This window comes from Arvicola amphibius, chromosome 3 (genome assembly GCF_903992535.2).
Source record: "Arvicola amphibius chromosome 3, mArvAmp1.2, whole genome shotgun sequence".
NCBI lineage: Eukaryota > Metazoa > Chordata > Mammalia > Rodentia > Cricetidae > Arvicola > Arvicola amphibius.
Window position 1 is genome coordinate 803,777 of NC_052049.1, and position 15,302 is coordinate 819,078.

General features: G+C 48.3%; 1 protein-coding gene across 1 annotated transcript in view; it reads right to left on the bottom strand.

Annotated features, from left to right (window-relative positions):
* Positions 1–6,207, bottom strand: part of Slc6a3 (solute carrier family 6 member 3) — a 30,532-nt gene extending 24,325 nt beyond the window's left edge. Inside the window, exons 1-3 of the mRNA XM_038323646.1 lie at positions 5,922–6,207; positions 3,561–3,692; positions 591–822 (exon numbers count right to left, since the gene is read on the bottom strand). Coding sequence (XP_038179574.1) covers positions 591–822; positions 3,561–3,692; positions 5,922–6,207 — 650 coding nt within the window. The remainder of the gene's footprint in view (positions 1–590; positions 823–3,560; positions 3,693–5,921) is intronic.
* Positions 6,208–15,302: the final 9,095 nt, after the last annotated feature.

A 15,302-nucleotide genomic window follows, 5' to 3' on the forward strand; every position in this document is an offset into this window, starting at 1 on the left:
GAAGATGAGAGTGTACCAGGATTGGGAAGGAAGGCTAGCACCATGCATGGAAAAGGGATACAGGGAGTAAGTAAAGAAAATTTATAAAAGAGAAAACATCATGGCAAGAGGATAGCCCTTGCATTCTGTCAGCAGCTCGCCCATAAAGCCAAGGCACCCAGACAGCGATGCTCAGAGAGGTCCCTTTCTGAAGCTAACAGAGAACTTGCTTGCCTGTGTCCTGTGCCCTGGAAGCCCAACGCTAGGGTTTTCCTTCCTTCTAAGTGGTGATACAGTGTCTTGGGAAGTTTCCTCTCACCTCACTGTAGAGGCAGAATGGAATAAGGGGACAACAGTCCAGGGTCCACCCTCCTGAGGCTTACATCAGTATAGTTTGGATAAGATTGTATAAGACCATCCCTTGCAATTCAGAAATATGTCGCATAAGGAACAGGACTCAGCAGCTCTGAGCAAGGGAAGGGACTGGTTCAGCGCAGTTTTGAGAACAACAGGGTATGTGTGTGTGGCATCCTCGGTGCTGTCCCTGTGTTCCCAAATCTGCCAACCCTCCTGTTCTCCAGGCTGGCAGGAAGAACGGACCACTCACTTACTCAAAGTACTCCGCAGCAGGCGTGGTCCCGAAGGTGTCATTGAGGCCCAGGCCATCGCTAGAGTTGCTGGCGTGGGCGTCGGAGCAGTTAGGGCTGTTCCAGGTGTTGTTGCAGTGGATCCACGGGAGGTCCATGGTGAAGGAGGAGAAGAAGTAGTGCAGAGCCCACGCGATGATGACGTTGTAGAAGAAGCCCACGTAGAAAGAAATGAGGATGACCGTGAAGCCCACACCTGGGGGATGACAGTGGAGCCACTGTCAGCACAACCGATGCCCCTTCCTATCATCTACTCACTCTGAGTTGGTGCACTGACACCCACAACACCTTAAAACACATAGGAAGGAGGGGTACCAGACTCTACTCTGTGATTAAAGAAAAGGGATTGCCATTTTAAACAGAGATTCAGAGGGGTCATCGAAGGGCATCAGAGTATCTGAAATGACCCTATAAACATTCAGGTAGCCCTAACAGTCAGCCATAGATAGATACACTAGGTTATCCAGAGTTACCCAAAGCCATACAGAATTATTAAGGTCATTCATTTGTACCACAGTCATTCAGGCCCATTTTGAGCTATCTACAGCTTCCCTGGATCATTCAGTCAAGCATAGCTACTAGACCCACACCAAACCTTTAGAACCATCCACAGCCATCAGAACCATCAGAAACACCCATGCTAACAGAGCCATCAAAGCACTTAGAGTCACCCAGAAATGCTCAATGCTGCCCAGAACCACCATGAATCATTAAAAGACAGCTAGGACCCTTTATGGCCATCCACAAGAACCCAGGTCCATTCAAAATCAAAGGGTAAACAAAATTGCACATGATTATCCAGGGAAATCTAGGGCCACCCAGAATCATACAGGTCATCCACAGCCAATTGTATTCATCCATACCTGTTAGGGTCACCCAGAATCTCTTAAGACATAGCCATTAACAACTGCTTATGCCCTTTCTCCAAGACCATCAAGGACATTCACAGTTATATATTCCTCTCTAGGGCTGGGATTAAAGGCGTGCACTATCCGATTTCTGTGGCCACTAGTGTGGCTACTGGGATTAAAGGTGTGTGTTACCATAACCTGGTCTATAAGGCTGAGCAGTGGGACTGTTTTACTCTCAGATCTTCAGGCAGTTTTTATTAAAAATACAGTTGGAATGCCACTACGGGCCTTCACCCTGGGCTTCACAGTGTCTCACTTTGGATTTCACTGCCCCTCACCTTGGGTTTCACATTCTGTTCTTACCTTGGACTATCTGGCTATCTGGGTTTTGAAGCAGAGCCACTCCCCAGGTTGGAACAGAGACTGGCGAGGCAGGAGGCAGGAGAATCCAACTTCTCCTGAGGAACTGCTCAACCTTTGATTCCCCAGTTGTCCACATTTTAACTGTCATCTTCACTGTCTACACAGGACTGCAATTCGTGATCAGTGAAAATGCAGATAATTTTCTCAACTAGACGTTTAAAAGATAGAGAAGGAAAGAGAAGGCATGTGATCTGGGGGGGGGGGCAGGAAAGCAAGCAGAAAAGACTCTCCAGGGATTATAGCTGGTGTGATATTGAACAATTCAAGGTGGTGTGTGTGTGTGTGTGTGTGTGTGTGTGAGAGAGAGAGAGAGAGAGAGAGAGAGAGAGAGAGAGAGAGAGAGAGAGAGAGAGAGCATCCATGATTACACAGATGCCAAAGTGTGGGAGCCCACATGTGACTCAGTTTTCATCTGGAGTCACTGACTTAAGTCATTCGAGTTCAAGATTGCCTGTTCTGCTTTTTCCAGTAACCTCGAGGGCTGTGAGTAACGTCTGTGTTAGCCCATAGAAAGCATTTTTGCCCAGATGAAAGAGCACATTTTTCTACTAAGATTTGGGCTGGTGTGTGCCAGCCGGAGGCACTCCTCGTTAGAGAGTAGAAGTTGCTTAGCTGAATAAGATAATGCACCTGCTTGAGCTTCCTCCCAAGGACAGCACAGGGAGGTGGTCAGCTGACTGTACAGCCTTTTGTTCGGCCTTTTGCCTGTAATTAGTATATATGCTGGCTGAGAAATAAACTCGGGGCTGTTTGGTATTTACCCTCAGTCCTCCCGGTCTAGCCTATGTTTCTGCCTTCATGTCTCAATCTGCCACTTCTTATAACCTCACGCCCCCTCCCAGGTACCACTTGCTGATTTCTGTTAAAGTGGGCTCTGATACCAAAGCTGGAAGTTGGCTTCTCTGAGTGTAACTTCCCCAGCCTAAATTAGGGGTTGAGAAGAACGTCTCCGACTGGGATCCCACACCTGGGGTTTATAGGCTCGTCACACAACCTTGCTCTGCTCCGGCGTGGCCCTCCTGCAGACTTGACTTTAGAATGGTATGAAAGCCAGACTAGGGAGCAGGGATCACTGAGTTCTGCTCACTACCCACCTTCTAAAAGTTCTCCCACTCACCTAGTCACACAGCCATAGTCTTCTCTATAAAGCTATTGGTATCAATGCTTGCTCAATTTCACTGTGTTCCAAGGAAGTTGCTAGCATTGCATAATACCTGGTGCTCTTCAAAATGGTTTTACTGAGGCTTTGAATATAGATAGTAGATAGGTAAGTCAGTGATACATATAGATGGTTGATCAGATAAATGGTGGATCAATAAATAGGCAGATAGATGACAGATGACAAAGGTGCTTGTTGGATGGACCATGGATAGGTAAGTAGATGAAAGATGACAGATAAATAGGTTTTTCAAACCTTGCCATTTTCCCACCCTGACAAGTTTACCACCACTTAGCTGTAGAGCAGCCTGGCCTGGGGGCAAGGGAATGCTTTAGGAGATTCCTGGTCATTACAGTCTTTAAGGTAGGATCCACACTGAAGAGCATGTGCCTATGTCCACAGAGTTTAGGAGAGCAGAACCTGTATGCAACGTCATTACCTTGTTCTGCAGCCCCCAGAGACATGGCCATGCCTCGTGGGGGCCATGTTCCTCCACGTTACCTTTCAGGATAGGGCAGATCTTCCAGACGCCAGCAGCTCCTTCTCTGTTGAACTGCCCAAGGGCCAGCTCCATGTAGAAGAGGGGCATCCCAGCAATAACCATGAAGAGCAGGTAGGGTACCAGGAAGGCACCTGTGCACAGGACAGCAGCTTCAGTTTGGGGCCACAGAAGGGGGCTACTTTCATTATCTGCACGTGAGCCTTGATGTTGTACTTTTGAGTATAATCTTGTCACCCAGAGTCCTGTCTAATGGAGGCTCCTGTTCAGCTACCACCCAAGGGGATACGCTGGATGGGTGGTAAACCACACCTCCTTTCCTGTCTCAGCTGCTGTCAGTGTTGGATGTGTTCTCTTCAATGCCTCTGATTGTCCACCCACCCCCATGTCCTGAACTCAGCCAGAAGCAAGACACTGGAGCCACTTCTCGGTACTGTTCCTAGCTCTGTCTGCCTCTTCATACCCCACTTTGTCCCTTGAGAGTTGTGGTCCTGGAATCTGTGACCTAATCCCGGCATTTAGAGCCTGCTTCTCTGGAGACTCGGGCTGAGTTTCCTGGAGCCAGAGGACAGGACTTGATCTGCTTAAATTCCCCATTCTACTCCACAAAGGCGGAACCCCACTGGAGTCCTCTGGCTCCCCTCAATATGACCTTGAGTGAGGCAGAGTTTGGCTACAGCTTTCCCCCAAGGTCTTGATGAGGAAGATGGGCGTCTTCTCACCAGTCTTGCTGGAGCTGCTAAGCCTGGTTCTTTCACCTTCAAGAGCACATAATTAAGCAATTGTGCTCATGGATTTGCCTGAGCCCTTCCTTCCTTCCTTCCTTCCTTCCTTCCTTCCTTCCTTCCTTCCTTCCTTCCTTTTTTTCCTTCCTTTTTTTCCTTCCTAAAGCAATTCTTCATATCCTGTAGCCAGTCAGGGAAACCCAGCCATGGAAATAGAGACCTCCAGGCTCAACTTGAATTTCTCTGGTAACCTTGCTCTTCTTTTTAGCTCCACTGCACAGGCACAGCTATGACTATTGCTGAGATAAGAAAGTGGGCTTTCTTATATGAGCCAGGCTTGGTAGTATAGACCTATAATCCCAGCTACTCCAGAGGCAAAAGGCAGGAAGACCATAAGTTCGAGGCCTACTGATTCATAGAGTAAGTTCAAGAATTGCCTATGCAGCAGTGAAATCCTGACTCAAACTCTAAAAAAAAATCAAGAGGGCTATGGATGTGACTCGGTGGTAGAGTGTAATCCCCATAACTGTATTTAAGAAAGGAAGGGAGGCCGGGCGGTGGTGGCACACGCCTTTAATCCCAGCACTCGGGAGGCAGAGGCAGGCGGATCTCTGTGAGTTTGAGGCCAGCCTGGTCTACAAGAGCTAGTTCCAGGACAGGCTCTAAAAAAGCTACAGAGAAACCCTGTCTCGAAAAACCAAAAAAAAAAAAAAAAAAAAAAAGGAAGGGAGGGAGGACACGAGAGAGAGACAGAGAGACAGAGAGAAGGAGGAGGAGGAAGAGGAGGAGGAGAAGGAGGAGGAGGAGGAGGAGGAGGAGGAGAAGGAGGAGGAGAGGAAAGGAAAGGAGGGTATATTTCAGTTCAGGGGCATTTCTGCCCTGCTAAGTTTAACTTCAAGTTTTATGAATTCAACTCTATAAGCACTGCTGAAGTTGCCTTAAAACAATGTTCTTCTTTTGGTCTTTTAGAATTTTCTTTCCAAAGTGAAAAATCCTAGTGGAAGTAGAAGTCAAGGACCTGGTGCCTCCACCTACTCCCTTCTCCTCTCCACTCTCTGGGCTCCACATTCCTTGACTGTCAGATTTTCTGAGCTCTCCAGCTTGGGAAGACTGAAGAGAGCTTTAGCTGGTACAGCAGATTCACCATCCTACAGGAGGATGGGATTGTCTCACGGACAGCATTTCCTGTGTGTACAGGAGCAAATGAGCACCCAAGAGACCAGGCACTACCCTCGGGTGTCATTCCTCAGGAGCGGCTCACCTTCGTTTTTGAGACAGTGTCTGTAACTGACTTGATGCTCTCTGGATAGAACAGACAGAGACTAGTTGGCTGTCAATCTCCAGGATTCTCCTGTCTCCTAGTGCTAAGTAGAATTTCAAGTGCTACCATGCCCTGGTATGGTAGTGACACCATGCCCTGCTTTTTTAAATTTGGGTTCTGGAGATCAAGCTCAAAGTCTTCATGCTTGAACAGAAAGCACATTGCTGACTTAGTTATCTCTTCAACCTTCACTGTGAGCATTTCTTGAGACCACAGCCCACACCATACCATGGCTTCCATGGCCTCTACTGCACTTCCCACACTCCCTGCCACGGCCCCACCCTTGTAAGGCACCGGAATCCAGGCAACACACTCACCTCCACCATTTTTGTAGCACAGGTAGGGAAACCGCCAGACATTGGCGAGGTCCACAGCGAAGCCGATGACCGAGAGCAGGAAATCAATTTTCTTGCTCCAGGTCTCCCGCTCCTGAGCCTCCACTGGTGTCTGTGGTGGGTTGATGAGGGTGGAGTTGGTCAGCTGCACTCCATTCTGGTCCTTGACAAGGATGAGCTCCACCTCTCTGGGGCCCATGGCATTGGCCTCTTTAGCCGGGGCCACCACAGAGGACATTGGTCCCACGGAGCATTTGTTCTTACTCATGGGTAGATTGGAGCCCAAGGAACTCTGCTTCTTTCTTCTTGGCCTTCAGTCAACATAAAGAAACACACAGCAACACACAGGTTCAGCAGCCATATCTACCTGGGTTGAGCTCAGAGACATGAGGTTGTCCAAGCATGTGAGATGCCATGGCCAAGATGAAGGACAGCTGGGGGATGTTCACAGAGATGGAAGAGAGTGACTGTGGAGACCAGACACACCTCTGCCCACCGCCGTGGTTCCCTTTCCCACCAAAGCCCTCATTCCCATTAGTGCAGGCTTGTGTGGCTTCTCATTTGCTTCCTAATAACAATCCCAGGTGCTGCATGCATTGCTTATCCACATTCCCAGGGGGACAATTTTATACCTTGCCAATAGCATTCCGCTCCCTTCGGTCTTTGTCAGGGTGTGTAGCTTTCTTTATACTTAGTAATACAAATATACAAATAAAAAGCAAAATGACTATAACCAAAATCAGCCACAGTAACGGAAAGTTTAAAACAAATAAGTTATCGGTTTCTCCAAGGAGAGTCTATACAAACCACCCTGACGGTAACCGTGGCTTTCCAGGCCTTTGAGCTGACCGAGAGTTACCAGAATGTCACCAGGGGAGGGATCAGTCCACAGTGGAATGCTACACTAGCCATGCTCCTAGAGAAAGCCTCTCCTGTGCTTCTGCAGAGCCACGGCCATGGCACTCACCCGGTGACAGCCTGTTTCCACTGAACTCAGACAAGCACACTGACGGAAGCCCGGCATCTGGGTGGCTGCTCTAATGGGGTGACTTTCCTCTGCATCCCTAAACAAAAACTCCTGACAGAAGTTATTTTATGCACCACTTCTCTGTGGCCTCTTTACCCCGGTGACAAACCCGAATGCAAATTCCTCACACGTGTCAGAAATGGGCTAACGGGTTTGCAGATGCTGGGGGGAGCAGGTAGGAGCCAGAGCAGGTTGGCTGTGAGAAGGCAGGAAGCATAGCTAAAGGACCCGGTCCCAGACTCTGCTCCCAGCTCTGTTACAGGCACACAGGTACAGAGGCACCTGTCTGCTCCACCCTATTCCTCAACTCATGGTTCAGAGGCGAGGTTTGGACACAGATAGCAAATGACCCCTGGGAAAAACATCTTTCTTCACCAGCTGGAACAGGAAACAGGTGGTTCATAAGCCAAGGTTCCCACAACATGAGTTCAGCCCCCCCCCCCTTACAGAAAAGACAATTGAGAAGGGGGAGGGCAGGGAGAGAAGAGAGATGGAGCTTTGGCAAGTGGTGAAAACAAACCCAAGGGGTGTGCTTCTTTCAGACCCCAGCCATTCAAGTGGCGTCAATCCACCACCGAGGGTCCGCGATGCCCAACCTCAGCCAGCCAGCCATGCCCCCTTGCAAGTAAGAGCAACCTCCATTTGAAGGTCTTGAGCCTGGGCTCTGTGGAACCCTACACTCTGAGGACAAGCGCTGAGAACACACCCCTTAGTTCTATGTGGAAGGAGCTGCTCTCCAAAGCCCTGGCTGTTGGCAACTTGGACCCAGAACCCGAATAGCTCTGGTTCTTGCACCTCATTCGGTGGCACAGCCATCCAGGAGCAGTGTGGGGTTCCTGCCTGTCGCTCCATAGACTAGCCGTCCAGGGTCAGAGTGGGACAGAGGTAATGGAGATGCCACTGACAAGGATGCGCAAGGAGCAACCCTCGTCCTTACCTGCCTCCTGCGCTGGCCTTCAGCTCTGAGGTCCTGTAAGCCTCCAGTCCAGCTTCACAGCTCTAGCGGGTCTCAGTCTCAACCTCTTATCCAGTCGCGGGGTCGGTCCGCCTAGCCCCGCCCGCCGTCGGGGGCTCCCGCTGGCACTGGCTCCGCCTCGGTCCCGCCCTGGGTGGGCGGAGGACAGGCTAAGCAGCTCCTGCATCTCTTGGGTACTAGGATGGCTGCGGGGTGCCAGAGGCCACTGATCCTGGGCAGGCCAGGAGCTTGGCCGGTATCTTGCGCGGCCAGAAAGCTTCGGCCACGTGGGAGCAAGGCATCTAGGCTGGACGCGTTGCGGACCAGACGGACAGTTGGCTTCCAGGAGGAAGCAGTCCAGGTCTCTCGTCCCTGCTTGCGCTCCTCGGGATTACTCTGCCAGCGCCTGCAAGGGGCTCCCAGGCAACTGGCTCCAGCAAGGCCACGAGGAGCAGAGGAGCAGATTCTCCCTCCCCCCGGAAGAGAGCGAAGTGGCCAATGCGTGGGGACCTGCGCGGAGTTCCCAAGGTTCACCCAGGTCTCCCCACTTCTCTTTTCACGATCCTGAGCAATCTGCTGACAAGATTCTCCAACTCCAGCTCCGCGGGGGCAATGCAAATGGCACGCGCCCTACGGTCCTGTGCTGGTGGCCCATTTGTGTTCCTAGTCAGATCACAGCGTATTCTACCCCATGCCCTGGCCAGATTGCTCAGGTATTCTTCTTCCTCATTCCATGAGCTCTAAAGTACCAACATCCTCCAATCCGTCCTGATTCTCCTCTACCACCTTTCTCAGATACCATGGCCATAAGTACGCTTTTGTAGTGTGTAACTGTTCACAGCCCCACCTCAGTGCTCTAGCTTGGTTCTGGGAGCCTCGCCTGAACTTATTTTTGCAGAAATCTGAGCCATCTGATTCAAGCCAGGAGGGTTCCTCCAGTCAGCCTGCTTCAGAAACCAGTTTACCTGGAGCGACCTATAATATAGTTTGTGTGGTCAATATCCTGCTTCAGGGCCCAAAGGACTAGGAACTGGAATTCTCTGGCCCAGATATATGATGTGCGGACACCTAGGGAGGTCCAGGACACCCTAGGGTTAGCAGCAGTGTGAGCCCTTTCTCAGAACCCACGTCCAAGCTTCCTTTCTGCCTCCCTTCCCTTCACTCTTTCTCACACCCTTCTCATCCCTGCACCTCTCTCTTCCTTTATATTTCTGTTTCTCCCCCCCCCCAGAGTAGCTGAGAGCTTTGCCCACAACATGGGGGTTCTTGAGGGGGTGTCACATCCGCAGGCCCCACTAAAACAAGTTCCTAGCAGTGTCTCTTTTCCCTTGGGACCTCCAAATGTCCTGACTCCTCACCTACCTGTTTACTCCTCTGTGTCCATGTCCTGTGGCCCTCATCACTTTCCTTCAGCTTCCCAAACATGGGGATGACACCAGGCAGGAATGCCACCCCCCCACACCCAGAGATGCTCTTCCATGCGGATTAGAATGGGGAGGGAAGACTGCTGTGGCTGGTGTGGTCAGCCGGAGCTATTGTAAGGAAAGACCACAGCCTTGGAGTCAGACAACAAACATTTATTTCTGTAAATGCTGGGCAGTCTCAGATCCCCAGGGCCATAGGTGTCTGGGGAGGGCTGCTCCCAGGTCACAAATAGGTCTCTAGGTTCTCTCCGGGGCAGAGATGAACAGAGCTCCCCGTGGCCATTTTGTCAGGCACAGATAACATTTCTGAAGTGGAGCCTTTGAAACCTGATCACCTCCCAGGACCTGATTCTGAATGCCGTCTGACATAAGAAGGTATGAGTTCTACATGTAGATGAGGGTGGGGGAATGGTTTCAGTCCTTGACACACCATACAGTAACAGGGACTTCAGGAGATGATGGTGCCACCTCTAATCTCTGAGGCACCAAGAGCCATCTCTTTGCCTCTATTCTATAGCAATGCAATTCTACGCAAGTATCTTTTACATTCAAAGAGACTGGCTTTTTTTCTGGACCTCACAAGCAAGTTAATAATACACTTTGAGATAACTGAAGACGTGGCCTGCTAGCCTACTGTGTAATTAGCATGCTGAAGTTTAACTTGCCGTTAAGAGAACAATGTAACAACTGACCTTACTTGCCTCAGTTTCCCGTGTGATGCACTCTCACAAGCTATGCTAATACATAACTTTAGTCTTAAGTTATGTACTCTTCCACGACTCTATCCAGAGTAATGGATGTGCGTATGAGCGTGTTGTGGTAATCATTTGCTGAAAGTAGCCAAAAGCCTGGAAGCGACCGTATATAGCAAATATCTATCACAATCATTGGAAGAACCTGTGGATATATCTTGATAAGGTACTTTTGTAGTACTGAGTGTCTCAGGGTCAATTAGAATCACTTAATACCTTCCAAAACTATCTGAGTTCTGTAACGAATTTCCCATTTCCCGTGCTGCGCTTTCTGTTCTGTTCAGTAAATACAGAGCAGAGTTCAGGACAGGCAGAAGATAAAGGTAGGGAATTGAAGGATCCAAACTTGGGCTCTCTAATCAGTCAAACTAATCCAAGAGGAAGTGCTGAATTTTCATTCCTTAATGTGACGCCAAAGCACTCCGATGACTCTGAGGTAATCCTTAGTGCATTTTACCAGCACACTTCTCGGTAGTAATTCTGATGCCAAGAAAGGGGCAGGAGCCCATCATTGGCCCAGTTGAAGTCATCGAGAAAAGAAGTGACTGCGTAAGGAAGAAATAGTGGGAATAACTAAAGAGGTCATTTAAGGATAGAGACACAGAGCAGAACTTAGGGTCATCAACCCATAAAACAGAAACAAAAGCCAAGAATGAAGTTTTGAACACCAAGAATACAAAAGAATGGTCTGTAGTAAGCAGGGTGTAAGGAAATAAATACCGTGGGGTAAGAGGACCTCTAGGCTACCCATGGCATGAGGAATAAAATACCATGGGGTGACGTGGTATACAGACAAAACACAGCAGTTCAGTAGTGTGCAACTCAGTGATAGAGAGTGTTCAGATGTCTCCTATATTGGGTCAATATCCAATATCTAGTACTCTGGCCACAGAAGACTAACCATGCAGCCAGGACAATGGAACTTTTCATGTTCTCAGAGAAAAGGCCCAAGGGAGCTGGGCCTTTAGCCTCACCACAAATGCAGAGAGCTAAGGGTGCGTGCATCCCCACCTCACTTTCTGGGCTTTTACAGGTAGATGCAGTGTGGTTGACTATGAGTTGATTGAGCCTGATTGAACAGCCAATCTTTCCATGCTGGAACTTTGGCTAAATGCGGAGCTCATTTCCTTATAGTTGTTGCTGAGGATGTTGGCTAAGAGCATCGGATGAAAACAGGTGATTCTGGGGGTGTCTGGAATGGGACCGTCACGTGGGGATGGAAAGGGGACAGAGGGCAGTGGTAGGGAATAAGACAGCTAGAATCAAGGGTAGCATGGAAACATAATACAGTAGAAACCGAAAACATCTGCATATGTGAAGATGAGCTCAATGAAATCAACAAATAATGGGAGACAGAGATCCACCTGGCCGTCTCTTGTCACCAGACGAAGTTTCTAGTAGTAGGTTTGGGTCACGTCTGAATTGTTGGCTAAAGAGATCCCACAGAATCCCCAAATAACCCAGGCTTTTGCCAGAACTTTCTAGGTTGCTCTCCACAAAAAGGTCAGAAAGTCCCCATTGCTGAAGACAACACAGACACAACACACTGAACATGGAGGTGTCAAGCTGGTACCCACAGAGAGCATTCACCCCTGTGTTCTAGCATCTTTGTTACAAGAAGGTATTCTGCATGCTATCAAAGAGAAATGTAAGCTGGGTGGTGGTGGTGCACGCCTTTAATCCCAGCACTCAGGAGGCAGAGGCAGGCGGATCTCTGTGAGTTCGAGGCCAGCCTGGTCTACAAGAGCTAGTTCCAGGACAGGCTCTAAAAAAGCTACAGAGAAACCCTGTCTCGAAAAACAAAAAAAAAAAAAAAAAAAAAAAAGAAAGAAAAGAAAAAAAGAGAAATGTAAACAACAAGACAGCCGTAGACCCTTTATTTACTATAGTATACCACCTCAAGACATGCTAGGGCAACAATGTCACAAAACTGGGAGTAGCCAGTTATGCTGGATAGTCTTATGTCAGCTTGAAACAAGCTGGGAACCTCCACTGAGAAAATATCTCCATAAGATCCAGCTGTAAGGTATTTTCTTGGTTGGTGATTTATAAGGGAAGACCCAGCCCATTGTGAGTGGTGGCATCCCTGGGCTGGTGGTCCTGGGTTCTATAAGAAGACAGGTTGAGCAAGCCCTGAGGAGCATGTCAGTTAGCAGCACCTCTCTCTGGCCTCTGCTTCAACTCCTGCTCTAAGGTTCCTGTCCTGTTTGAGTTCCTGTTCTAACTTTTTTGATGATGAACAATGATACGGAAGTATAAGTCAAATAACTCCTATCCTCCACGACTTGCTTTTTGGTCGTGGTGCTTCATTGCATTAATAGAAACCCCAACTAAGACACCAAGCAACAATTGATCTGATGTAAGGCTCACACCACGAGATGGAACCCATACCTGATACTGCTTAGGTGATCAAGACCCTAAGCCTAGATAACCCAGGAACCTAGGGCAAATCCAAATAATACTGGCCTAAAAAGAAATGTAATGATAAAATGATTCCTAAAGGTATTTGGCTATATTCATAGATCAGTGTATTTATTTGGGAGTTGGGTAGTGGGCCCCTCAAAGTGCAAAGAGCCAAAAGAGTTAAACAAAACCCTGCAATCAACAAACCCAATCTCATCAGGGGTCTCCTATGGGTAACCACAGCCGCTCTGATTAAGACATTAATGACTATGCTGAGCCTGGTTCCACGACGTTTGGTAAGACACATTCTTGCAGAAGTTTGGAAAGAAATGATAAGCAATGTTTGCCCCTTGGTGGAGTTTCCTGCATGCTGATGGGCCTGGGATTAGCTAAGACATTCATTTAAAAGGCACCATTTGTATCTGGTGGACCTATAGTTCAGAAGGAAGTGGGTCCCTTGGGGAGTCTGGATTCTTTGATGTTTTGTTTTGTTTTTTTTTTTGTTTTTTTTTTTTTTGTTTTTTCGAGACAGGGTTTCTCTGCAGCTTTTTTAGAGCCTGTCCTGGAACTAGCTCTTGTAGACCAGGCTGGCCTCGAACTCACAGAGATCCGCCTGCCTCTGCCTCCCGAGTGCTGGGATTAAAGGCGTGCGCCACCACCGCCCGGCTGGATTCTTTGAAACATGGAACATGAATGGAAATGCCTCCAACACATTCACCATGACTTTCACTGACTGTTCTGTCTTGAACAGATAGAGCAAGATGGATTCTAGCAGGGCAAGCAGCTGTGTAAGAGGTCATGTGACCTACGGAGGCTTTCAGACTTAGCGTACATAGAATTTCTTTAATAAATGTTGATCTTCACACAAAGTACAGGTGGCCAGGCTTCCCCTTTAAGCTGCATACTCAGAAGGGTATGGTGTTTCTCTGCTGTGTGGTGCAAGGTCTAACACAAAGAGTGGTTCTTGGGAGATTGCCTCAGGTGCTGCCATTACAGGTGACACAGTACACATATGTGGAGTTTGAGGTGATCGCTAAATATTTTTCCGGATATACTTCTCTCCTGAGTAAGGGTGCTGCTGAGGTATAGTTGAAACTCAAAAAGTTCCAAGTCACAATGTCACCCAAACAGCCCGCAATTCCATAAAGTTTGGCATGAACGGTTACTTGTAATTACCAGAGAGAGTATATGACATTGACCTTACCGGGTAGGGTGTACGAAATGAAATAAAACAGAGCTTATGTTCAATGTTTACACACACTAGGAAAACACTCTCAAAGGTAGGCAGATACTCAAACTGCAGGAATGTGACTACAAGACACCAGGAGGCTGAAGCTTTGCTGTATAACACGTTACTAGACTGAGACGAGAAGATCGGCTCTCTGGTTTGAGTGACGCTCAGGCTTTGGCTATTGAATGGTTCTACACGCAGAGAAAACGAGAAAATTGAGAAGTGGGTAGGAGGCATTTTCTTGGAAGGTTTGAAAGAGAATGTGCCCTATGGGTCCATATATTTAAGCACTTGATCCTCAGTTCGTGGCCCTGTTTGAGGAGGTCTGGAAGGTCAGGCGTTGTCGGGGGAAATACGTAACTGGAGGCAGGCTTATTTCAGTTCCTCCTCACTCTGCTTCTGTGTGTCATCCGGAACGTGAACTCTGAATTCTGCTCCAGTACGAGGTAGAAGGGACCAGACAGGGAAGGATGTGTTGGCCCGGGCAGCACTGTCAAACTGGAAAGTCAGGGCTTCGGTTCTGAAGTGCAGGCCACTGAAAAGTTTGCTTCATAGTAGGCAAGCAGAGCCCAGAAGTAAACAAGCAGCTGAACTGACTTCAGGGAAATTGCAGAGGCTATCAGGTGGAGGGAGGATCACACTTCCAACAAGTGGTGCTCAAACCTTGTACTGTCATATATGCACTGCGTTTCTTTCTTTCTTTTTTTTTTTGTTTTTTTTTTCGAGACAGAGTTTCTCTGTGGCTTTGGAGCCTGTCCCGGAACTAGCTCTTGTAGACCAGGCTGGTCTCGAACTTACAGAGATCCGCCTGCCTCTACCTCCCGAGTGCTGGGATTAAAGGCGCGCGACGCACTGCGTTTCTTGTGAGTACATTGATTTCGGTGTTGTTTTCTTATGCAGTGTGATAGTTTCTGCTTTTTAATCGAGGCATTCATACCCTGAATGCTTGACATGAGGACTGCTTTGGTTGGACTTCTGTCTACCAGCTTGCCCCTGGCTTTCTATGTTTTTCTGGTATGTTCTCGGTCCTTTGTCAGATCAAGTAGCTTTAGTTTCATTCTGCTTGTTGAAATGTTCTGACTGTTGCTTCATTCATTGCGTGTAGTAGGCACCATCTCACTGTGCCTTTCACCGATAGCTTTACCCTGACGTGCAGCAGGAACACTCGACTAGAGTGCACTCCCTTTAGCTTTTGGGCTGTCAGCTTCAAACATTTTGCTGTACACGTTATAAACTGGAGAATGCATTGCCAACTGGACAACAGGCGACCATCCTCCAAAAGAGATTTAAACAGTGAAGAAAACTTTTGCTATTTTTCTCTTCCTAACTACCTTTTCTTCTTCGGTGGTATGAACCCAGATTTCCAAACCCTCTCATTCATCATGGGACTAAAGGACTTGCTACTGTGTTGAGGAGGTTATTGGTGATACATTGTTCTCTTCGTTTCCTGTGTCTGGAAGTCCTGTTTCTCTGTGTTGCAAGCTGTTTTTGCTGGGCAGAGCCTGACTGCTCAGCGGTTCCTTTGGAATCCATGCTTTGCAGATGGTCACTTGTTCTGCAGTTCTTGTCTG